At 40.1% G+C, this 25,505-nt stretch overlaps 3 protein-coding genes across 11 annotated transcripts in view; 1 reads left to right on the top strand and 2 right to left on the bottom strand.

Annotated features, from left to right (window-relative positions):
• Window positions 1-25,505, top strand: part of Med12l (mediator complex subunit 12L) — a 297,109-nt gene that overhangs the window by 209,051 nt on the left and 62,553 nt on the right. For all 8 annotated transcript variants that reach the window (XM_057756832.1, XM_057756830.1, XM_057756835.1 and 5 more), the window contains one exon: window positions 24,779-24,926. In XM_057756832.1, the coding sequence (XP_057612815.1) occupies window positions 24,779-24,926 (148 nt within the window). The remainder of the gene's footprint in view (window positions 1-24,778; window positions 24,927-25,505) is intronic.
• P2ry13 (purinergic receptor P2Y13) lies at window positions 3,076-6,220 on the bottom strand. Of its 2 annotated transcripts, none has more exons than XM_057756841.1 (2): window positions 6,133-6,220; window positions 3,076-5,750 (listed from the first exon to the last, which is right to left on the bottom strand). In XM_057756841.1, the coding sequence occupies exon 2, from the start codon at window positions 5,748-5,750 to the stop codon at window positions 4,743-4,745; it is 1,008 nt and encodes a 335-aa protein (XP_057612824.1). In that variant the 5' UTR covers window positions 6,133-6,220; the 3' UTR covers window positions 3,076-4,742. The 2 variants fall into 2 exon arrangements, with proteins under 2 accessions (XP_057612824.1, XP_057612826.1); XM_057756843.1 differs by having other exon boundaries at window positions 3,076-5,753; window positions 6,133-6,216.
• The window catches only part of P2ry12 (purinergic receptor P2Y12), a 40,033-nt gene continuing 28,867 nt past the window's right edge, over window positions 14,340-25,505 (bottom strand). The window contains exons 2-3 of the mRNA XM_057756838.1: window positions 17,934-18,097; window positions 14,340-16,299 (exon numbers count right to left, since the gene is read on the bottom strand). Of these exons, the coding sequence (XP_057612821.1) occupies window positions 15,245-16,288 (1,044 nt within the window). The 5' untranslated portion in view covers window positions 16,289-16,299; window positions 17,934-18,097 and the 3' untranslated portion in view covers window positions 14,340-15,244. The remainder of the gene's footprint in view (window positions 16,300-17,933; window positions 18,098-25,505) is intronic.

The raw sequence follows: 25,505 nt of genomic DNA, 5'->3' as shown, positions 1-25,505 counted from the left end.
ATAGGCTTAGAAGCCAGCGTCTGAATTAAGTCCTTCGCCATGCTGCTTGCGAGCGGTGTGACTTTATGCAGGGTGCCTAGCCTTTCTGTTTCTCCACTTCACCTCTACCATGAAAATAATGTAAACACTTTATAGGCTTCCCAGGACTGATAAATGACAGAACGTGTTGAAAGCATCGTCTACCTGCCTGGCTAATGCTGGGTATTATGCAATGCGTTTTCGCTGGTTTTCACAGATCCCGGTTTCATCACCGCCTTGTTACCAGCTAGCAATCGGAATTGACTTCAGTGCCCACATTTAGTGATAAATAGCCAATGCCGTTTAAGTGAGACGTCAGCTTCCTGGGCTGCCGGTCCTTGCCCTCACGCCTTGCAGCTGCCCTGCTCTCTTACTAGTCCTGTTGCTTTGTCTCCAGTTGACTCATCCAGCTCTTAGCCACTCATTTTACTTTTGTGTAGCTCCGGATGGCCTGAACTTTGAAATTCTCTCCGTAGGTCAAACTGACCTCAGATTCATCCTCCTGCCTCAGCACTCTGGGTTTAGGAGCTGTGTGTGTCCCATGGGAGCTGGGTTGTCTGTCAGTTTCAATAAGAAGTGTGATTTTAACGGATACTTAGTGTGACTGCACTATCAGTGGGAACCCTTCCCTAGGCCTTGCTGAAGAAACATTGAGTCAGGAACTCAAGGTGTGACGGACCATCCGATCCTGGTGCCCACGGAAGCATGTGACCTCTTTAGCACATGTGTCCTGTACTTTTATTACACATGTTGGGTGTCCATGCGAAGTTCAGAGTGTCCAGGTCTGTTTCTAGGTCCGTAGAATACTTGGTAAATTCTGCACTCATGGGGTACTATCTTGTAAGTATGTTTGTTTCTGTTCTGTTTGGTTTGGTTTTTCTGGGATAGTAGAGCGCCGCTTGGCCTGAGCTGTTGCGTTCTGGGCGATTTCTCCTGTGACAACTGTGTGTGAACTGACCTGGGAGCTCCACTCAGTAGAATGACTTTATCCCTGTCTACTCCCTTCCTTCTCTGAGCTGAGAGTTCTCACTGCATCTCTGCCCTGCCCCCATTCCCACATCAGAGTAACTTCCTGTGGTTTCTCCAGAACATTCTGGTGAGTGGTAATTACCCTCCCATCATTTCCCCTCATAGACGATGTTTGGAGGCCTCACCCAAATTATCCAGTGCAAATAATTATATCTTACCTTTTGACAAAAACCCTCCATTTTGCTGTGAGTTCAGCTCACATACCGACTCAGAGTTGCTGCTTTAAAAAAAAAAAAAAAAAAAAAAAAGCAGTTTTAGAGTTTATTAAGAAAGGTCTAATACAAATTTAAGCAGGGGCTCCTGGGGAAGCTGAAGAAAAGGCAGGATTATATAGCGTTGCACACTGCCCCCGAGCCGTGCAAGCTCCTGTTCTTTCTCTATACTCTTTCCTACTTGTCTATGGCCAAGTTCTATTACCCCATTCCATAAGTATTCTAGAGTTTAGGCTTTGCCTCAGTAGTTTAGAGGTTTGCTTGGAGAACGTAACTTTAAGATAGGAGTAGCAAACCTCCTCTCGGTTCTTGGCAGCTTTCTTGTACAGCTTATGCTTCTGCTGCTGTTGTTTTGAGAGGCTACCTGGAGAAGCTAGTACTGATGGGTGGTCCTCACAGAGACTCTGGTGTGTTGGGATTATACAGGCATACGCCACAGCGCTTGACTGAGCAATCCGCTTTTATAATGGAATGAAGTATTTGAACTTGTGAAAGACTGATTTGCTATTGAAATTATATATGGAAATACCCTTCTTCATATTGTATATATTAGTTGTTAGTCCATGTCAAGGAGATTGAAACTGTTATCAGAGGTAAACTATGCAGGTTTTGCTACCTAGTAAGCATTATTATTAACAGCGTGGCTCAGATGCAGTTGTGTGCCACACAGTGTGAGTCTCCTGTGACTGCTAATGCTTTAGTGACGTGTGTAACAATAGTGATGATGTCACTGTGTTATTTGAGAGACTGAGAATCAGTCTAAAGGAGAGCTTGGGAATTTGTAATATCCTTCAGTGACAGGTTTGACTTGCCCAATAATAGATAACTAAAACATTTTGTCAGTAGTCTTAAAATTGGAGTGTTGAACCCTTTAGTTTTCCTTGCCTCATTCATGGTCCAGTGTAGCCCAGGTGGGTGGCATCCTTCCTTGGCTTGTGCGTGCACGCTACGGAAGAGCGACTGTAGGACACTCAAGACCAAGCTTTCATTTACAAATCTTTCCTTTTCATCCCAGTGCTGCAGAACAAATCTGAAATCTTTTAAATGCTAGGGCTCTGGGTTTTATTTTATTTTATTTTAGTCTGTCATCTTAGAGGCTGGACCTGGATATACTATTAAACTACCATCTGTGGCGCTGTAGCCAGCGCCCTGAACCTCAGGCCAAGACCTGGTGGGATTTACGGTCCCAGCAGTGCTGGCTCTGCTGCTGCCACCAAATATAGATTTAACAGTCTCTCTATTGTTCTGTTCACTAGTAAAGACCTGGGAGTCAGACATTGGGGTGAAAACCTGCTATCTCAGAGAGGCTGGGAAGCAACCAACTGACCTTCCTTTTTGGCTGGAGACCCCACAAGAGAGCATCTCTCCAGCCTTTCTAAACCAAAAAGATCAGAAAATTTCAAGTCCCTCCCTCCCTCCTCCTTCCTGAGCATCACTCTGTCTTCCTGGCTCCTCCAAACTCTCTCTGGCTAATTCCTGTTAACTTGTTGCTGGCTCTGCCCTGCCCCCGTTTCACAGTGCAATCAAATATCCGGAAACAAGGTTCTACTGCTGAGCTGTGCTAGGTACCCTGGAAGCCTAGTCTTTTCGTGATAAATGAGTGGGTGTTGACTTTCCTCTTTCTTTTCTAGTGCATCATAATAAGGCCCCTTTGGGCTGGATCTGGTGATACATGCAGTTAATTCCAGCACTCTACTTGGAAGGCAGAGCTAGGCAGATCTTTGTGAGTTCCAGGACAACCAGAGCAAATTGTATGAGCCTGTCTCAAAAAAAAAAAAATGCCCCTTTTGATTTGTGTTAGCAAACATTTATTAATTGAACGATGAAATTTTCTCTGTCCATAAACTATACATAGTCTATATAAGGAATAGATGCATAATTAAACAAATTATCACAAATCATTATGATATACAGGAGAGATACTGCACAGTTGAAGAAGTGATTGGGGCTGAGACTAGTGGTAGTCTAGGCTTTTGAGATTACAGTAATAGCAATTTGGGGTTTCACCTATACATGGGAACTTACAAGGTGAGTCAGGGGGACACAATCATGGCGTGTTAACAAGAGTGGAAAGGTCACAGAGTGGAAATGCTGTCAACAAAGCTATAATAAATTCCCTTGCCTCTGTGGCCTCTGAGACCATGTGAAGAGAGAAGCCAAGACTACACCTGGCAAGCTCAGTTAGAGGCAGAGTCCTCATGTTCTCTAGACAAGTCAAGTAGCAGCATCCACAATTCCAGAAATAATTAAAAAAAAAAATAACTGGGCGGTGGTGGCGCACGCCTTTAATCCCAGCACTCGGGAGGCAGAGGCAGGCGGATCTCTTGAGTTTGAAGCCAGCCTAGTCTACAAGAGCTAGATCCAGGATAGGCTCCAAAGCTGCAGAGAAACCCTGTCTTGAAAAACAAAACAAAGAAACAAAACTACAACAAAAAAACATACGTTTCTTTTTTTTAAATGCACAAAGAAATCCAGAGAAGTATATGGGACTAAATAAAATGAATCAGGCTTTGAAAAACCTTCTCACATAGTTGTTACCATCCACAGGCCAACAGTTCCCTTGTTTACATAAACACCAAGATTAGTATATCTGTCTGGGCTGTCTGCAGCCCATTTTGTGTGTGTGTGTGTGGTGACACGTTTCAGAAGATGCCAAAAATTTGTGACATGTCTGTGTTTTTAAGAACCCCGTCTTTGGGAAATGTGGTCCAGAATTACAGCAAACTAGCAACAGGGGCTCCACGTATATAGACAAACAATGGGAGAAGTAATTGTTTTCAGTCAAGGGTGTAGACTCTGTTTCCCAGGAAGGTTTTGCTGAATGACACCACCTTCCCCCTCCCAGACTGCACGTGACTGTGTACTGGCTTTGCCCGCAGCACGTGCCTCTTCTGGTGCTCTGCTGAGATGTGGCAGAGCCTTTTGCACTTGTAAGGAAAAAAGTCTTTGGGGATTCCTGTGGGATCATTTTCACCCACTTTGCTTCCTCAGACTGAATCTCTTTCAGCTACTGCTTTTGGCTTTCTGCCACAGGCATTAGAAGTACATGTTTATTAGATTATGGCCACAAATATCAGCACTCTGAAGGCGATAAAAGTTACCAGAATGTTTTGGGAAGGATGTGTGTGATAGAATGTGGGATAGTCACTAGAAGGAAAGATTTTTTAGACACACCTATTACCCATTAATCTTTTCCATAGTCCATGAATGCTCTTCACAAGATGACATCTAGTGGCCACTTGCTTTCATAAAAACATCCTCTTAATGTTAATTCGGTCCATCCATAAATCTATCTGTGTGGTTAAAATGTGCATAATTTTTTCCAGATTCTAGGATAATAAAATGTAAGAAAATGTTTGTGTCCTCCCCCCCCACTTTTCCTATAATGCTTAAATGAAATCTCCAAGTACATGATCTTTTTAATTCCCATCCTTAAATAGAAGCAAAGCCAGGAGTAGAATTACCATGTGGGGGAGAATGTTGTCAGGCTAGGATGATGTTGTCTGTATGACTGCTGGGTTGTTCCTGGCTTGATACCGCCATCCTTCTCCCCCTCATACACGGTGCCTTTTCTGTGAACTTTTTACATAAGAGTATGTATATTAATGGGTCCATGCAAATGTTCGTTGCTGCCAAAAAGAGAGCTGTTTCCTTAGCAACAAACAGTTGGTTTGCTAACCGGCAATCGGTCTTACTAGTTTGACTGTAGGTGTATGGAACTCTGACGAAATGGAATGGGGCAAAGCAGACGAAGAACACGGCTATGACAATAAATACTTTCATCTCCACCCTTTTGTGTCTGTCCTCCTTACCGGTGAACTTTCTGTAGGAATTGTATACTTTTTTGGTAATCACCACATAAAACAGAAGCATCAGAATAAACACAGTCCAGAAGATGAACTGGCATGCGTGACTGACCATTTGATGCCACACCAGCCCCAGAGGACTCTTCAAAGATGCGCACTTCTTCACGGATGATGGAGTCGCCTCCTTGCTGTTCAAGAGCATGTTTGGCAGGGAGATGAAGAACATCAGGAGCCAGACGAGAATGGAGACTAATTTTGCACACGCAGGTTGTTTTGCAAAGCATTTCTCGAAAGGCCTGATGATCTTGAGGAATCTGTCAAAGGCGATGAGGCCCAGCATGATGATCCCCACATACATGGTCTCGTAAAAGATCACAGAAGAGAAATTGCACACAAAGCCTCTGAGTTGCCAGGGTCCAAGGTGGGAGTCAGAAAGAATCTTGAAAGGAAGCATTAGTGTCATGATCAGGTCAGCCACCAGGGTGTTTTTGAGGTAGACGATGAACGTAGAATTGCTGGGGATGTGGACGAACACCCAGAGGGCCACGGTGTTCAGCAGGAGGCCACTGAAGAACACCACAGTGTAAAGGGCCGGGAACACCAGCTGTGTCATCCGAGTATCTCTGGGGCACCGCTCGGACTTGTTGAAGCCCTGCATCGCAGTGGCGTTGGCTGTCTCGAGCATCTGCTATTACAAATGAACATGCACACAAACAAACAAAAAGAGCCCTCGTGACTTGGCAAAAACTACTTTTTGTAAAAAAGCGAAGTGCATTATTTAACACATTCAGCAGATCTGATTCCTGGCTTTGAGCATATATCTCATCTCTGTTCCTTTAAAAGCCCCATTAATTTATACCCTCCTGAAATCCAAACAGTAAGCACTACTCATTACATGGCAATAACGGTACCCAATTTAGGACATAAGAGACAGGGTAGGTTGTCATATATTACTTAGTGTCTTATTCTTGTAGTCTATAGAATATTATATTTAGATTTTCAAATAATAATTTAGCGACATTCCACCCTTTACATCAAGCACATTCATAAGAGAAATTGAGACTGACCTTTGTTTGGGAAGATACTCGGCTGTATGTATTGTGACAGTCATTAGCTCGACCCGTGAATAGCTTGTGGAGTAAAGCTTCTGCTTTCTTATACTGGCTTTCCTTCCTCATTTTCCCTTGTGGGCTTCTGTAATACCCATGTTTTCTAGAACCTCTTTATCTTTAGCATTGGCCAGTAGTAGTTACTGGTTTGTGTGTGCTAAGGACTGAACCCAGCGCTTTAATTGGCTCAGCAGGCATGCCGTCACTCAGCCACATCCCTAACATGTGGGATATTTTATTAGGTTTAATTATATGTACGGGGGATGCATATGCTTGCAGGTGCACACAGAGACTAGAGGCGTTAGATCTTCTGGAGCTGGAGTCACAGGCGATTGAGCCACCCGAAGTGGGTGCCGGGAACATGCTTTTAACTGCCGAGCTGATTCTTCAATCTCAAACTTTATTTACTTTTTTGTTATTCATGTTAAGTGATCTTTTTGAGTACCTCATCTGTAGTAACAGGAGTTTAGATGATGGAGAATATAGTACCAAACTGCAACCAAGAAAAAGGATGATTCTTGATTTGAAAATCAGACACTTACCTTCTTTACCCTACAGGCCGTGCTTGGAAGAAGTTTCTGTGTTGAGGCACAGCCTTTTTCTTTCTGCATACTTTGCCATTTGTCTTTAGATCCCCAGGTCTCTGGAGCATAATGTGCCACCTTTCCTAAGAAGTGGGAGCTGCTATCCCTGGATCTATCTATTTTTTAGTATTTAGTCTAAACAAATGTTTTAAGATCTGTGCGTCTCATTTCCACATGTAACAACTGTGAAGACATCATCGACTTCATAGGAGTATTGGGGAGGCGGCTGGGTGGCCTAGCGCGGAGCACGTTAGAAAAAAAAAAAACTGAGAATGTCAGTCACTCATTTCTTTGGCTTCCTGAATTGTCAGTTTGAGTGACGATGCTGTATGCCACTTTTAGAAAATCATTTTAGGAAACCACCTGCATTCCTGAGACTTAAAGAATTTTGTGAATCAGTGCTGGGTGAAGATTTGTCCAGTGTTTCCTTCGAATCTCACGAAGTGTAGAGAAAGTTACTGTGTGTGGTGGTGTGCTTCCCTCCCAGACAGATGAAGGGCAAGAGGAAATTAGGTGATCTTAGCGGGGCGGTGTGGCTATCTATGGCAAGTTTCACTTCATGTTTCTTGCTACATGTTTACTGTAGAGTTGAACTGTCTACAGTGTTTGATTGACTAGAAAATTCTAGTTGACTGGGTTTAAGATCTTGAATACATAGATTCCACACTTGAACGTTTTAAAATGGAATGCTCTGTGATGCTTGGGAACTTTGGTTACTCTACAGAATGGGTGGCACACTTTAAAAAGATTTCTGTTTGACTGAAATATGTTAGGATTTCTCTGATGTAATGGACCATAACTTGAAGATAAAAACCTAGCAAAATAAGTTTTAAGCTATAATATTTTTAGCCTACATAGCTAATTTTTAATTTCTCTATAGCCTACAATCCTAAATAAAAATGAAGGGCTGGAAGGGTTCACTTGAAACACGGGAAATTCTGTACAGGATAATTTCATAATATGAGAACTGGAAATCCTATTTTGGTCAAATTTCAAAATGCCAAATGTGGGAAAATTTGAAAAGAGGAACTGACCAGCAGTGTCCATTTCTAGGGTCACAAAGGTACATTCTTTTGTTTGTGAAATACATATTTATTGTGTGTGTCTTTGCACATGTGCGTGTGTGTGTTGTTCCTTCAGAGAGTCACTTCTCTCTTTTCAACATGTAGGTTCAGTGGATGGAACCCTGTATTGTCAAGGATGGTTTTCACTAGCTGAGCCATCTTCCTGGCCCTAACACTGGTTCTTTTTAAATGAGAGTTTCAAAGTCCTTATCTTGCTCAGTAGATTAGCTGATCCTCCCAGCAATGCTAAAGTCTGTTGGAAAAGGTTTTCCCTTTTGAAGGCTGCATCTGAGGGCTGCTCCCTAGAGCGTTGCAGCAGCGCCGTCTCAAATCTAGAGGGCTTAGGTTCAGGTCTTTGTCCATCTGTTACTTTTCTGGTCCTTTGGGAAGTTATTTACTCTCGCTCTGAAATGCTTGCCTTCTCTTTATGTTGTAAATGCACAACAGCATCTTCTTTATAAAGTTAAGGGGGAAAAATGAAGGTGTGTCTGCCACATACTTAGAATGATGCCAGTCGTGGGAGATGTTTTGCAAGCTTGTTAAGTCAACTAAAAAGAAGATTGGAATCCTGTGGGCTTAGTTCATGAAAACCAGGAAGGAAGAACTAAAAAACATGCAATGAATAGTTTCATAATTTAAGAGCCTGCCAAGTGGGAATAAACTAAAGATTAAAATTCTAGTGTGCTCTAAGGAAATAGAGTCGAAACTAATAAAATCAAAATAACCATGCTATTAGAGATGATTATGACAATCCTTACAACATGTATAGCTTAGCCCCATTTTAGAGATGAAAAACTAAAATGCAGAAACTAAACAGTTCCCCAAAATTGTGTTAATAGGGACTACTGCAAACCTACCACTAGCCCTAGGGTTTGAGCTTAGAACTTGCCTTATGCCTCCTGCTGGGCACTGAGAAACCAGCAGGATGAATCTGGAGGGTTTTACCCCATTATGTAGTCTTTGTGCCAAGAGTCACTGACTAATACAGGAAAAAGGCAAATCCTTGAACTGGACTTGTAGTTCTGTCTGCTGCAAACTCGGGTTTAAGGTGGGAAATGTCAGTTGTCCGATGGGTATGGTCAGGAAGGAGCTGGGGCAGTTTGGTGTGTAATGGGAATCGTCTGCCATTACTTCCTTTTTTTAAGTCTTTGGGCATTTCTCAGCTGGGTCACGGTAGGTTGAGGTAGCTAACGTGTACCATGTAAGATTTGAAAAGTTGAAGTGTTTGCTGTCATTTGGAATGAAAGTTGAAGTGGAAACGCCTGTATTCCTAGAAGAGACTTCTCATTTCATCTGAAACATACTCAGGTGCTTTCCTTAGATTGTGTGAAATAATTTTAAACTTTCCATATTAGCACAACTGAAAGTGATAATTAGTTAAACAAGCTGTAGTTTATAAGCAGGTGTCCTGAACTATTGGGAAATGAGAAGCAGCATTAGATTCTCTTCAGATAACTAGAAACAGGCAGTGCATCTACATATTACTTGAAATGCTTACTATTGAGTTACAAGGTTTTCTATCATAAAAGAAAGCATATGTTTGAAAACTCAGATTCATAGGAGATGGCTCAGTAGGTAAAGCACTTGCCACATAAACATAGAAGCATAATTTAGATCCTGCTGATATCATCTCCCATTTCTTTATTCAAAGACTTAATGTTCTTGTTAATACAGGTCTTTCACTTGTTTGGTTAGAGTTATTCTGAGATTTTATATTATTTGTGACTGTTGTAAAGAATGTCTTTCCTGATTTATTTCTCAGCCTGTTTATCATTTGTATGTAAGAGAGCTACATTTTTTTAGTTAATTTGTATCCTGCTGTATCACTGAAGGTGTTTATCAGCTGTAGGAGCTCCCAGGTAGAATTTGGGGGGTCACTTATGCACACTATCATACCATCTGCAAAAAGCGAAAGTTTGACTTCTTCCTTTTCCATTTGTATCCCTTGATCTCCTTTAGTTGTCTAGCTAGAACTTAGAGTACTATATTGAATAGATATTGAGAGAGTAGACAGCCTTGTCTTGTTCCTGATCTTAGTGAAATTGCTTTGAGTTTCTCTGCATTTAATTTGATGTTGGCTGTTGACTTGCTGTATATTACTTTTATTATATTTTGGTATGTTCCTTATATTCCTGATCTCTGCAAGACTTTTATCATGAAGGGATGTTGGATTTTGTCAGAGGCTTTATCAGCATCTAATGAGATGATAATGTTTCTTTTTTTCATTCAGTCTGTTTAAATGGTTGATTACATTGACAGATTTTCATATGTTGAACCATTCCTGCATTTCTGGGCATGAAGTCTACCTGATCATGGTGGATGATATTTTCAATGTGTACTAGGATTCAGTTTTTCAATATTTTAATGAGTATTTTTACATGAATGTTCATGAGGGAAATTGCTCTGCAATTCTCTTTCTTTACTGAGTCTTTGTGTGGTTTCGGTATCAAGGTATCTGCAGCCTCACAAAAAGAATTTGGCAATGTTCCTTCTGTTTCTGTTGTGTGGAAGAACTTGAAGAGTATTGGTATTAGGGCTTCTTTGAAATTCTGGTAAAATTCTGTGCTGAAGTCATCTGACCCTGAATTTATTTTATTTGTTTATTTGTTTATTCATTTATTTTTCTTAGGAGACTTTTAATTACTACTTCTATCCCTTAGCAGTTAAATGTCTATTTAAATTGTTTATCTGGTCTTGATTTAACTTTGGTATGTAGCTTTGTCATGAAATATCTTTTCTCCATCCACAATGATTGAAAATTTTGCTGGGTATAGTAGTCTGGACTGGCATGAGTGGTCTCTTAGTGTCTGCAAGACACCTGGCCAGGCCCTTCTGGCTTTTAGAATCTCCATTGAGAAGTTGGATATAATTCTGATGAGTCTGCCTTTATCTATTACTTGGCCTTTTCCTTTGCAGCTTTTAATATTTTTTCTTCGTGTTTTTAATGCTTGTTATGTGGTGACGGGGCTTTTGTTCTGGTCTGGTCTATTTGGTGTTCTGCGGGATTCTTGTACCTGTATAGGCATGTCTTTCTTTAGCTTGGGAAAATTCTTTTTTATGATTTCGTGGACTATATTTCTGTGCCTTAGGATTCTTCTCTTTCTATTCTTATTATTCTTAGGTTTGGTCGTCTTATGGTGTCCCCCATATTCTGGATGTTTTGTGTTAGGAATCTTTTAGATTTAATATTTTCTTTCATCAGTGAATTTATTTTTTCTCTCATATCTTCAACCCCTGAGATTCTCTGTTCCATCTCTTTTATCCTGTGGGTGATGCTTGCATCTGTAGTTCCTATTTGCTTCCCCAGACTTCAGTTCTAGAATTCCCTCAGTTTGTGTTTTCCTTATTACTTCAGTTTCAATTTTCAGGTCTTGACCCATTTTCTTCACCTGTTGGATTTTCTTGGATTTCTTGAAATTCTCTAAAGGATTTATTGATTTCTTCTGATCTTTTGGCTTTTCCTTGATTCCTTTAAAGGTGGTTTTCATTTACTCTTTATGGGTATCTATCATTTTCATAAAGTTATTTTTAAGGTTGTTTTCTTGTGCTTTAGCTGCATTGGAATGCTCAGGTCTTGCTGTCCTGTGGTCACTGGGTTTTGGTGGTTCCATATTGTCCTTTCTGTTGTTGATTGTGTTCTTACACTGGTCTTTAGGCATCTGGATTTGGGGTGATTACAGGTCTAGGTATTGATTCCTGCATTTGTCTTTGTTGCACGGGTGTTTTGTTTTTTTGCTTTCTGTTCCCTCTTGTCTTCTGACCTAAGTAGCCAAGGATTCGGCTACTGTTCAGGTTCAGTATCTCTGCTGATGTTTGTGGGGCCTTGGGTGCCTAGATCCAGCCTGGCCTCCTGTAAAGATGAAGTCTTCTTCCAGAGTTGTAGAACGGAATATGGAGCCCAGTGGAGGGGCTGCTGTTCTTCTGACTGATGTGGGCCTATTGTGTCTGCTGGAATTGTGGGAATGGGCTGGCCATGGGGAGGATGTTAAGGTGGGTAGGATTGGGCAGCAGAGTGGGTCTTGGAAGAACAGAATCCAGTGGGTGGTAGCAGTCCAGTTGGCAGGTGGGTCACTCACCTGCTCGGCAGCTGGTGGGAACAGCCTCATTCTCTAATTCATACAAAAATACTTTAAGTCAATTAAAAAATTATAAGTAAAATTTACCATGTCATATAAGCATAGATTTATATTATAAAGACATTTTCCTTTTATTTTCATATCGTGCATTTTCTTTCCTTCTAGAAGCTACCTTCTAATGTCCTCCCCATTTTGCAAAAATCTATCCATTTCTTAGTGATTCTGATTACAATTACAATTGTATTTCCACATCTTCGGTTCCCACTGGCAACTCTAATGCCACTGTGGTCATTGCCCACAAACTATGGAATACTTGATTATGGCAAGAGGGTTTTGTCTCTGTTCAAGAGTTGGCAGATTCTATTTTTTAAGGGCAAAGGTTTTTTTTTTTTGTGATTTATGCTGTGGTCTTTCTTCCCACACCCCGTCTCTATCATTGTGGCATGAATATCTTAGCTATATAGCTTGCACAGTGTGGCTGTGCTGTTAGGGAGCCTCACTGTGGACACTGGAATTTTAATTTCCTACACATTCCATGTGACATGGAATTTATTCTTAAAATATATACTTAAAAAACATTTTTAGACCACAGACTTCTCATAAACAGGTGGCGAGCTGGGATCCATAAGCAGGACCTGTGATTTGGAAGGCCTGCTTCAAATGCTTTCTGTGAGAAACCACTAGCATCCTCAGGCCTGCTAAGCCACTGAGCTATGGGACGGGACTACATTGCATGGGCTCATCTTTTCAACTATTCACATATACCAAATCTGGTTTCACTTTAAAAAATTAACTGGAGATGTGATGTTTATAAATGTCGAAGTATTTGCAGCTGGAGAAGGTGACATGGTCTGTGTAGTCAGACATTTGATAATACTGACATTTTAGACTGTTGACTTTGGAGAGTTCATTCTACTTTGAGACAAGGTCTTTTCTTTCTATCCCTGGCTGACCTGCAACTGGCTATGTAAACCAGACTGTTCTTAAACTTGAAATGATCCTCTGTTTTACCCACTGGAGTTGTGGTTCTAGGCATAAGCCACACCTGGCTCTCAGACTCTCTTAAATGGGTTCACTGATGTGTGCCTAACCCTTTCAGTAAAGAGACCCAACAGTGTGACTTAGGGCTTAATATAAAATTTCAGGACTCTAAAGCATAGGTAATTTCAAATATCCTTCAGGGTTTTTTTTTTTCTTTTTGTTAAAATGTCATAATCCTAACAGCGTTATTTGTCTGTCTTTTGTAGAAAAATAGCCCAGTGAATTTGGCTAGGCACAAAAGGATTGTTCAGGTAGTCTCTTCCCTGCAGTTCCTCTTCATGTTCACACTGAACTTGTAGAACCCTGAGGAAGAGCTTTCGTACACTCCCTGTTCTGCCCTTGGACAGTTTGGGGGGTGCTTCTGCCCTTCGTTTGTCTTGCACGCAAAATAAAGTTTGATGGAGAGGGTTGACCGCGAGATTCTCCTCTGTTAACCCACATTCTGGTGGCTCTTATAAAACCAGAAAGGGTGTTCTAGTGGGAGACTGGAGTACTGTGGCAGACATGGCTGTGTCTTCTGCAGTCTGTTACACAGGCTTTGCCCTTGTCTGATTACAGTGCTGGAGATCAAGCTGGATCCCATGCCTTACTAAGCAAAAGCGCTCTCTCTCTCTCTCTCTCTCTCTCTCTCTCTCTCTCTCTCTCTCTCTCTCTCTCTCTCTCTCTCTCTCTCTCTCTCTCTGCGTCCTCTGCCTGCATGTGCTCATTTTTCACAGTCTCTGCCTCCATCTCCAGTCTGGTTCACACTGTAGCAGGGCCAATGTGGGAATGGAGCAGTTACCACACTATGAATTACAGGTCTTTAGCTTAGCACCACAATGTAACTTGAGAAGAAGTTGGGTTGGTTTGGAAAATATTATTGAAGTTCAACAGCCTTGTCTGTAGTATACCCTTTCTATTTACTTCAATGATATTTAGATGCTCTTAATCTGTACCATCTTCTGTTGGAGAATCACCTCTAAGGAGCATTAATAATTGAGACAAATGATTTGAACTTCCACACATTAGATATTTTGTTTATATTAAAGCTATTAAATATGGTCCTAATTTGGACATTATTGCCTATATGCATAAACTGAAGTGTCACACCATACCCAATAAATATATACCAGTTCTGTGATGATTACTAATAAAAAATAAAATAGCAACTATGAGATACATGCTATCTGACTCCACATCTCATCCCTTTTATAATTATGTGAGGACTTGAAGTTGTGATGAGATTTCCTAAAGAGACTGAAGAATAATACAGAAAAGAGCTGTGCTGGCCGCAGTTCCCAAACACATTTGCTGATTTTTGTAGGAGAGGAAGGTTGAGCCATTGTCGCTAAACTTTTGAACCAATAAATTCCAACAAAACAGTACAGAATAAATGCAATCTTTAATATTATACACCTGATTACAAACAGGTAATGTCAGACAGTTCAATCGCTTTCTTATTGGTAGGTGTGAGATGCATTCTGGTAATTATAGTTACTCACTTTTCTTACTAAGAAGTGGTTTTTTCATTCAAGCAGCAGGCGTTTCCAAAGCCGATTAACAAAGGTAAATGCCAATGATGGCGCTGTACCGAGTCAACTCAGAGTCTTAGTGAAATTGCTTCTCTAGTGTTAAGGAAGTAGTAATATATTTTTTTAAATATTAGAATGTTATGAAAGTTTACATTCCTTAAGTTAATGGTTTTATTCACGATGTCTGTTATTTATGGAAAGATACATCTTTAAACCTCTCCCCTCTTGATGAGCATTTATACTAATTCAGGCCTCATCCACAATGTCATTTCATTTGGTTTAAGTGTCCATGGGGTTGTTCTTGTCTTTGTTACCATAAATGAGAAGTCCATAGTTACTGTGCTTGATGTATCAGATCGAACATAAATTTTCACTTATTACCAAAATAATACTGATTGGTAATGCCTTTTAAAATGACAGTGGATATTGCATTTCATTGTTGATCATTTTGCAGAAACTAAGTAAATCACTAATTCTTTGTGGGTTTGCTTTCAGTGTAGCAATAGGATGCAGTTTATTTTACTATATTCCTGAAGATTAGAATTTTTCCCTTATATTTTAAGATGGCATACACATGTATAAGTACATATATAAACATATATATATACATACATACATATGTACATATACATTCATGTGTGTGTGTGCGAAAGTAGATGATTATTTCCCTAGTTATTGCTTATTTAAAGAGTCATTAGCTCAGTTTCCTTTAAGGTAATGTTAGTATTTTTGTATGGTGATTTCCTTAGAGGAGTGTGAATGCCACAGACTGAAACAGCCCCTGGGGTCATGTTTCACATTGGGGTCTCCTCACTTGGGTCACTACCTTCCTGTCCTTTCTTCTTGTTTTCCCCAGAGTGTGACATAGCATTAGAGCACCTCAGCATACTTTTCAAGGAATTTCTGAAAGACTTGCAAAGAAAGAAATAGATGAATGGATCAAGGCAGGCGTTCAAGGACGTCAGCCACAAGGTGCTCTCCTTCACATAGAACAGAGTGTTTTCAGCAGTGCAGTCAAAGACTGCCCGGGTCTGGCTCAAAGTGTAGGGAATCCGTGCAAAGTGGAAAGGCACAAAACAGATGAAGAACACAGCAATGATGATAAAAACTCTGACATTCACTCTTTTCTTGGGAGCTTTGCCTACACCTCTTGTTCTTACATAGGACCTGTAGAGTTCTTTCGTAATGAGACTGTAACAAACAATGACAATCAAGAAATTAATCCAGAAAATGACTTGACAGATGTAATTGACTATTTCATGCCAGACCAGACCAAACTCTGACTTTAAGAAAGAACACTTCTTGATGTTCTTATCTTTTGGCCGCCTGTTCGTGAGAATCATGTTAGGCAATGAGAGTAAGAACATGAAGGCCCAGATGACAACAGAAAGAATCTTTGCACCCAAGAGACTGTTGGAGTTGGAAGTTTTGAATGGCCTGGTGGTCTTCAGGTAGCGGTCAATGGTTATCAAACCGAGGAATGATATACTGATATACATTGTAAAATAAAATGTGACTGAGGTAACTTGGCACACCAAGGTTCTCAGAGGCCCGGCTCCCAGTTTGGCGTCACTAAGAATTTTGAATGGAAAAGTTAGAATCATGAGAAGGTCAGAGATGACTGTGTTCTTAAGAAAAATAATGAAGTTGGATTTACTGCGGATCTGAAAGAAAATCCTCATCGCCAAGCTGTTTGTGATGAGTCCGGCAAAAAACAGGACGGTATAGAGCACCGGGAAGAGAACCTGGGTTATCTTGTAGTCTCTGCTGCACTGGGTGCCGTTCTCAGGTGCGACGGTGCTATTGGCTGTGCTGGTGTCCATGGTAGGCATCTCCATTGTGCTAGCTCCTAGAGTAGACAGAGTGGGGGAGGTTACACTTAGTCACAGGGTTGCTTGTTATCTCTGTGCACAACTTTCAGAAGTATAACCTTGCTTAAAGCTTGAGTTTTATCTTACTGGTGGCAGTTGGCAGGAATTAAGAGAAAAATGAATTCCTGAATATTCCATCTAAACAAATATTCCGTCTCTAGCAAATTAAAACGATATGAAGTGCATTGTGTGATGTTATGGGAGCCTTGTGTCTATTTTGTTGAATGTTTGTCACCTTGGTGTCTGCCCTCCTCTATTTATATGGGAAAGCCCAATGACAGGCATGCAGTAATGCTTTTCTTTCAAGCCTGTAGCTTTTTTTTCTGTTACAGCTCTCTTTTCATCAGTACCCACATTCCTGGTTTCATACTTTAAGTATCATTGATGAATTAAATGGAGAAGTGATTGATTATGAGTTAGAAGTATAAATGCAATCCCAATCAAAGAATTTGGTATGAAATCACTGTTGGGAAGTTTATTCAATAAAATAAGTAGTAAATTGTAGAAAATAAAAATCCAAAATTCTTTTCCTATGTACTAGGAAATGTTTCTGCCTGTGCTCAGTCAGCCATGCAATCAAATGTTAGTCTTACAGAGACTCATTATTTACTTCAGAGCATTTGTCCCATTTATTTCTCATTTTCAAGTTGTTTATTGTGTTTGAAGTTCATTTATGTTTTCTGACTATCATTCAATGTGACTCCTAAAACAGTAACAATAATAGAAGGCGGAAGCAGCCTTTGTATGTGTGACAATTGCTTGTTATTTCACAAAGCAGCCAGAGCATCATTCTCAGGTTTGTGACATGTTTAATGGTAGCTAAAATAAAAAGAAGAAATTGGTCCTCATCTGCTTTCCAAAGTTATCACACAATAGACAGCATAAGGAAGAGTGTTGACTCATCAGCCAGTTGACTTGGATTCTATATATGGCATCTAACTGGAAATTTAAGATGGAGTTTAAAGATTTTCAAATTTCCATCAAACAAATAAAATGATTTCTCAATTGGCAGAACTTCTCATATTCCAATACAGTTTTAAAAACCCATATAACTCTTATATAAGCTCTAACATGATCAATTAAGATAGCAGATATTCCCTCCAAATGTCAATGGAATCCTTTAATTACTGAAAATTATACAGTTAAGACTATTACCAGGAGTATAACCTCAGCACCTCTTACTCTACACCTCAGAGGTGAGAGCAAACCACTGAGTTCAGCTCTCTTGACCTTCACTATTACCTTCTGCTTGTCCATTTCTAGATTGTTCTGGCAATTCTACCTTAGGAAGGCTCATTGTACATAGTAGGTAAATTATTTAACAAATCTCTTAACATTGGGAAATCCTGTTCCTTTGTTTATATTTAATTCTCATTTCACAGTCAAAACATTAACATTTATCCATGCTTTGTCATATTTTTATTGAAGCACTTAATCTCCCATGCCACTAAGACTAGTATCTTAGTTTTTTAACTTAATGTTTTTCAAAAACTGTATGCTTCTCATTTTGTTTATTGTTATGTAAGGTTTTCGATCTTACAAACAAACTTGGAAAACATGCATATACGTCATAGCATAAGCACAAGTCTGTCAAGTGATAATGTAACCTTACCTGGTTATCCCGTTGGTCCTGAAGGTTTTGGGTATCTCCAGTAATACTAGTTAGTGGAACTTGCAGGCCGGCATCTGGTGTTTTCCCTCAGTACTTAGTTTAGTTGCCAGTGTTGTCTGTGATAGAGAATCTGCTGAGTTTTCAGCAATGCAGTCTTGAGCGTTCTAGAGAGAAATAAAGGGAGAGGGGAAGGAAGAACATCCTAGTGAGAGATTACCTTCCACTGCACATTCAAAGCTGTGCAGACACTGAATCTGTCTGGCTTTAGGACTTCTGCTTTTATCTCTTGGGAAATAATGGGGCAAAGGTGGCTGAAAAGTCATCTTTTTAAAACCAGTTTAAGATACTGTGACTTTCTTTTTTTTCTAAAACCTGTAATAGAATCAGTAAGGTAGAGTGTTTTTCGGAGGGGGATTTTCCATGCAAATAAATGATAAATTCAAGTTGAGATGAAGTTTTCTAAATCTGGTCCTGGGGGAAGGTTGCAAACTTGCTTTCTCAGATGGTTGTTCACCTGAAAACATAGTGTGCTCAAAGTGGGTGGTGTGTCACTGTCTAACAAGTAATTCTATTATCTCGAAATGTGTGCTTCCTTAGGGATGGTAAGCCTTTTGCTTCTTGTTTTATCCTGGTTCATAATGACATTACTTAAAATCTGTGATTGATTAACGTCTTTGTGGGCAAAACAGCATCATCCCATTATAAATTATTAGACTCCCAAATTATATTAGGAAAGAAAACAGTTGTATCCATTGCCAGGCTGATTGCATGAGCAGTCTTCTTGGTTGTTCTGAATAAAACTGAAATAATGAACAGTGGTTTTTTTGTTTGGTTGGTTTTTGTTTTTTGGTTTTTAGTTGAGTCTGTGGGTAATGGTTCTATTAAATCACCTTTGTATCATTATTATATGCAATTCCTTAAATTTTATACTAAAACAGGCAAAAGATACACTTGGAGTGAAATTGTAAGATAAATTTGTTACTGTTTATTTATATTTATATTTCTGGCTCCTGCATTTGGAGATAAACTGCATGCATTGTGCACAAGTACCGAAATGGCTTTCTGTTAGCAGTAAAATTCCTTGGGTAGATGCTTCTACTAAGAAGACATATTCTACAATTCTGAATTTTGAGTGTGTGTATACTTGTTAAATTGATTTAGTGGTTTGAGAGTGTGTTGTGGCAGCTCAGCATCACTTGAATGAACCCTGTTTTTAGAATGTGCATTTAGGGAACCTACCTAGTCTCCATGAACCAGAGACCCCCCCTTTGTATTTAATCTTCCTTCCAGGTGATGCTCAGGCAAACTAAAGCGTGAGGACCACTGGATTAAATAGACATAGGACTATTATTGCCACCACAATTTGAAATCAAGCCACCAATTTCATTCACTTCAGCAACATTCAGTTACATACTAACTGCAGTATTTCCATCACCTAGAAAGAAGTAGTGATTTGATTTTAGACTTTTGAAAAGTCTACGTGGTTGTTCTGACCTTCATATAAGCAAAGCCAATTAAACTGGTCTTACTTGCTGATTTGAGTGTCTGAAATACTTTTTTAAAAGAGCTTTACACTTCGAGATAATAATCGCCCACATTTGATCTCTTACACTGCCATAGTTAACCCACATTTATTTTATCGGCCAGTACTCATCCTGTGATCAGTTTTTGAATGAAGGAAACTAGGTGGAGCAGTCAGGTTAATTGGAGACTCCATCCCAAGCCACGTTCTCTGGTCCATAGCATGCTTTGCTCCTGAGACTCTCCCGCATGCCTCCTCTGGTCTCTTTCCTCTTCAGGGCCCAGGGAGAACCAAACAACCGCACTGCCTTTTGTTACATAAGCGCTCTCCTTGCCTTTATACCCAATTCTAAACTCTCAGATAATTATACTGTTTCTGAGATCTCTGTTAAAACAGGTTTCCAGAAGGAGAATTATAGATTGCCTTCAGTGAATCAGCCTGCCAGGTTAAAAGAAAATCAACTCATGATTCCTCAGCTATGCTTTCTTACTAAGAATATAGATTTTCAAATCCCTGGAACATTCTCAATAGTAATTTGAAGGCTAAAAAGAGCTTTGACCTGTTTCATCTTTCCTCAGATTTTAAGTGACAAACACAAACACTTTTCTCTCAACCTTCTCATATTTTCTCATTGGGGACAACTGCCAATTTCCCCTTTGGTCACCTAGCCTTGAAAGTCACTAAAATATTTACGTGGAAAGTGTCTCATCCTAAAACTCTGTTGTTATTCAGCAGAAAAAAAATAATGCCATCTTGAAATTTGCAGGTAAATGGATGGAGCTAGAAAACATCATATTAATTGAGGTAACCCAGACTCAGAAAGACAATATCATATTACTCACTCATAAGTGGCTTTTAGACATAAAGCAAATAAAGCCAGCCTATAATTCACAATCCCAGAGAACCTAGACAACAATGAGGACCCTGAGAGAGACATACATGGATCTAATGCACATGGGAAGTAGAAAAAGACAAGATCTCCTGAGTAAATTGGGAGCATGAGGACCATGGGAGAGGGTTGAAGGAAGGGGGGAGGAAGAGAGGGAAGCAGAGAAAAATGTATAATTCAATAAAATCAATTTAAAAAACCTCTGTGTTATCATGTAGCACAATCAATTGGTCACATCCGCCTCCTCCTGTCAGTAAACAACACCATCACCAACACTCTGTAATAGTATTATTGGCAAATAAAATTTAATATATTTTATATTCAAGATAATTTGGAAAATTGAACAAAACTTTTGTTTTAAATGTTTAATTATTTTGTCAAATCCATTGAAGATAATAGTTTCTGTTCATCTAAAATTTGTTTTAATTCCTATAGCATTGCTCTGAGCCCAGGAGGCCATTCCTTAAAGTGCATGTGGTTCTTATGAATTTCGGTTTGGGCAGGAGGATGAAGATGTAATTAGATATTTGGTCATATTTGGAGTCTTTTCAATTCTAATGGCTTTAATCGTTTTCATATCAATGATTTTTTGATTAAACTAGTACATTTTACCAGAGCATGTCTCTTATTAGCTAGCTTAGGGTTTTTTCCCATAGCAATTTAGGTTATATAAATATAGTTTTAAAAAAACAAGCAGTGTTGGGCATTGGGAATATTTAGCAAAGGCCGTGTCTTGTAATTCAAGTATCTGTCAGCCTGGTCCTTGCCTGAAAGAAGAGAAATAGTGTATCATGAACTCTGTGCACATTGTTCTGATGACTTCAGTTTCTGTTATCCCACACTGTAAGGCATACACATTTAAAGCATACACATTTTGGCAGTTATTCTTAATGTTAATTTTAAAGAAATGAAGATGGCTGAGAGAAGACCTTAATTTGGCCAACTCCATTATTTCTTCCTAAGGATGTCTGTCTGAGAAGATATTTTCTAGGGTGGGTAAGCGTGCTGTGGTTTTAAAGAGAAAGCCTTCTGGTTTCTTAGCCAGCTAGGCCTCTGTTTGCATGATGTGATGCTCGGGGAGAGGAAGTAACCGATGTGGAGGATGTTCTTCAGAGTACTCAGTTTACAGGGGACATGGCCTGTTCAGTTCTCTGCACTTATCCTAAAAATAAAGACAGATGGAGTTCTGTAGTGGATTCAGCTGGTTCTTTTCTGTCCAAAGAATATACCCTTTAGGGAAAATCTATTAGTATAGTTTTTAGTTCTGGTCTCAGATCATTAACATTACTTACAACTATGCAATGTCAGGATGCTCAAATACTAAGATAAAGGACTTCCACCTTTGTAAGTATTTGGTGTATGTTCATAGGTTGACTTGCTTCTTACCTGATAAACTCAGTTTGGGGTTTTGTACATTTTTCTACTTATAGAAAAAAAATAGACATAAACAAGTCATGTAGCCTGCTGGAAACTTCAAAATGTCCCTGCTTTGCAGTTGGAAAGCCAATAATAGTTATTGCTCTTTTCCTGATACTAACTTAAGGAAGTCAGTAATGTCTTCTTGTAGAATCCTTCCTATCTCTTTGTATGCTCTTCTGCAGTGGCTCCATCACCTCTCTCTCAATCAGGGCAAGTTACTAATGTTTTTTTGCCTGAGGTTGCATAGGCAGTGTTCTTGTCTCCTCTGTCACTCTAGACAGTGACCCATTGTCTCCCACCTCTCATCAACAATCTGCTCCACAAACCTGCCATCCTTTGAAGGTGTCTTTATTCGTGTCATCATTTGAAACAAGAGCTTGCTGTTTATTGTGAGTCACATTTTCTTTTTTAACTCATTTTTCCTACTCAGCTTCTAGTAAACTTGAATCGCTTCTCAGCCACCCCTGCTCCCATTCCTTCCATAGAAGTTCGCTCCTCAACCTCTCGCTTCACAGCCACTCTAGAGAAACTTCTCTTTTGAGGTACACACAAGTTTTTAATAAAACCAAACAAAGCAAAATTAAAAATAAAAATAAACATCACATCTAAACTGACTCTTTGCCTCCATTTGATCCCTGTTGGACCATTGGTTAATGGTCCCTATCATGTCCCCAAACCTGACTTCTGGGCCTTGCTTGGCTAGAGCATCTTAGAAAAGAAGCACAGATGTGTATCATTTTCATGGCTGGCTCCTGTTCTCCACCATCTCAGCCAACTACGTAGAACGTGGAAGCTTTGCACATTCCTCTGGTCCTAATGCTCTCCTCACCACCTCAACTCTGACCGACATTAGTGCCCACATCAAACCCAATACACATTAACCACACATTTTCTTGTTTTATCTCCAACAACCTTTTCGATTTGATTCAATGAAATCCAGCGTGATGCACACTCACTCACTGGACCCTGCTGTCTGACACTTTTCTCCATCAGGTGCTCGCTAGATTCTGCTTTCTGTTCCTCATCCCCACAGCTGAGACTCCGTTCACCACACAAACATGACCTTTCTTTTGGTTTCTCACTTCTTAAACTTTCTTAGCATTTTAACAGCCAGTTGTTCCTTACAAAACAGTGATTTTTGTCTTCTTTTCTTCTCTTCAATCTTCCTTCACCCATGTTTGTTCCTTATTGCACTGACTTCTCTTTTTGCTTGGTATGCTCACTAAGCATTAAGGGCCACCTTGGTGCTTACTAAAGAGAATAACGAGGAACTCAGGAAGACAACCATTAATGCCAAAAAAAAAAAAAAAACAAAAAAACCAACAACCTAGAAAATGAATGCTTTGTCTGAATGCCCCAAACCCTGCTTCCCCCTTCCTAGTCCCTGTGCTGAGGACACTGATAGGGTCCTAACACTCTCCCTCGAGGTAAATGTCAGCAATTAAGATCATGCCTTTTAGGTGACAGGAAGAGCTTAAGCAGGTCCGTGCGAAATGTTGATTAATGCAATACCTTGTGGATTCTTGGTGTGTGTGGAGGAGTGGGAGTCTAGAATGTGAGCAGTGAGCACCATGTATATATATATATAGATATACATACATACATACATACATACAGTGTTCTAGGACATTGCATTGCGTATGTCTTGGTTATTCTTGCAGTCACTTGCAGGCACTATTCTGTTCTTCAGAAGAAGACTCAGAGACTAGGAAGTAGGATTATGTTACACAGGATTATGAGTTGTTTACTGTCGTGACTAGGATACATTCCAAGCTCTCTCAGCCCTAAGCATGGTACACTATGGGGCTGTAGCTGTCCTGAGTTGTTACTAGTATGTGGACCTTTTATCTTTCACCATCCCTGTCTGGACCTCTTTAGGTCTATTTGGACCCTTTGGAACATTAAGAATTAGCAGAGGGATATAGAACGAGAAGTCAACAGGAATTATTATTTCTAGCACCCGGGTAATTGAATTAGCCTGAATTGGAGAGTGAACACTTGCCCACCAGCCTTGGAAGCACAGTGTTTGTTCTGTATGCAGGGAACACACAGAACCCTATGGGCAATGCTGCAGGTCCTCATTTCTGAGGGGTTTGGCTGTTGCCTATGATAAACATATCCCCTAGGAGGAGTTCTTTAGGATAAGAGGCGAGGAGGAAGGGGAGGCCTTCGAATGGACGGTGCTGTACGAAGAGTAACAAAGAAGAGAGATACAGTGAAAGGTCCAGCTGAGAAGTAAATAACTTTACTCAGAAAATGGAAAACAAAAGATGTCAAGGAGAAATTAACATTGAAAAATTTAAGCCAGTCCTAACCTGAGTTAGGCTGTTACATTTGGCTAAGGGTAAATTCATCTCAATGCTAGACTTACATTCATTATTCAGTGACCCAGTAATTTATTTTCTCACAAGGGAAGAAGTCGCGCTTGGATTTGCCTTGATCATTTGAGAAGTCTGGGGTCTAAAATGGAAGAGCAAAAATGAGCATCTCAAACTATGTGTTTCTAGCGACTTAGCTTATACATGGTGATTCTTATGCTTTCCTTTATTGTCATCTGGAAATAAATATTAATATATCTTACACAGTCATGTTGAAGTAAGTGTAGTACCCTTTTCTGAAGGTGGTTGAAGGTCCTAGTAATATTTTTTTCCCTAAATATAAAACACACTCTATTGCTGTACATCTGAGACCAAGCTCACTAAGGAAATAGTATCATCATTCTATGCCATGTTAAAATTTAGACAATGAAAAATCTTTCAATAGCCAGAACTTACTCTGCAGGGTACGCCCACATCAAATGCTTCAGGCCAGCTGGTACTTTATTATTTTTTTACTTTAGCATGTTCCAAACTGGAAAAACAGGGGTGTTGCCGGTAGAGGTTGAGGTGAGTTGCAGAGCTGGCAGATGCCGCCCCCACAAACAGGCATGGAGAGGCCGTGACTAGTGTGTTTCAGGAGTATGACATGTGCCCCCAGCCCTGCAAACTGGCTTCAGAGGCATTTGCTGTCTTTCAGGATGAGTCTTCAAGTCATGAATGTAACCAGCGCACAATCCTTCTCTACGGAGTCGGAAAAGAGCGTGACGAAGCCAGGCATCAGCTGAAGAAGATTACCAAAGATATCCTGAGAATCCTAAACAAGAAGAGCACCACGGAATCAGGGGGTAAGGAGCCCCAGTGCCCTGGCTCCTGCTGCCTTTGTTTGTGTTCCCTGTTCTCACAGGCTTTATCAGAGTGGCCCACGTCACTGTCACCAGTGTTTCCTCTCTTGAATGACTTTCACACTGAAATATGAATAGGCACATTTGCATTTTAAGGTCTTGTGTTCATTGCTAGCGACCTTTGTGTTAGGCAGCCACCTCCTGTAAGTAGACAGGGCAAGTTCCATATGTGTTTTCTGTAGTCATCACTGTAGATGATGTGCTGAATAATGAGATGGAACGCTCTGCCTGCAAACAGTCAGTTTACTTCTTCTTTGCATCATTTTTACAAGCTTGTGGTTGGCTGTTTCTTTGTCCTCTCGTGTTTCACGTTAGATGCAAATCATGGTCCAATTAATGATTTCGTGTTACTCAGCAAGAGAGTGGCGATAGTAGTCATGGCTAAGTCTGTCACCTAATAACTCCAGGTGACAGAGGCATGAGATCTTCAGTAGTAGTGCCTTTTTGACTTGGAGTTTTCCCTCCCTGTTCTTTTCACAGGCTTTTCATTTCCTGAGCTTTGCCCCCGTATTGTGTCACCGC

This window comes from Chionomys nivalis, chromosome 24 (assembly GCF_950005125.1).
Source record: "Chionomys nivalis chromosome 24, mChiNiv1.1, whole genome shotgun sequence".
Lineage (NCBI taxonomy): Eukaryota > Metazoa > Chordata > Mammalia > Rodentia > Cricetidae > Chionomys > Chionomys nivalis.
The sequence above is the reverse complement of the archived record's forward strand: the minus strand, read 5'-3'. Positions and strand labels throughout refer to the sequence as shown.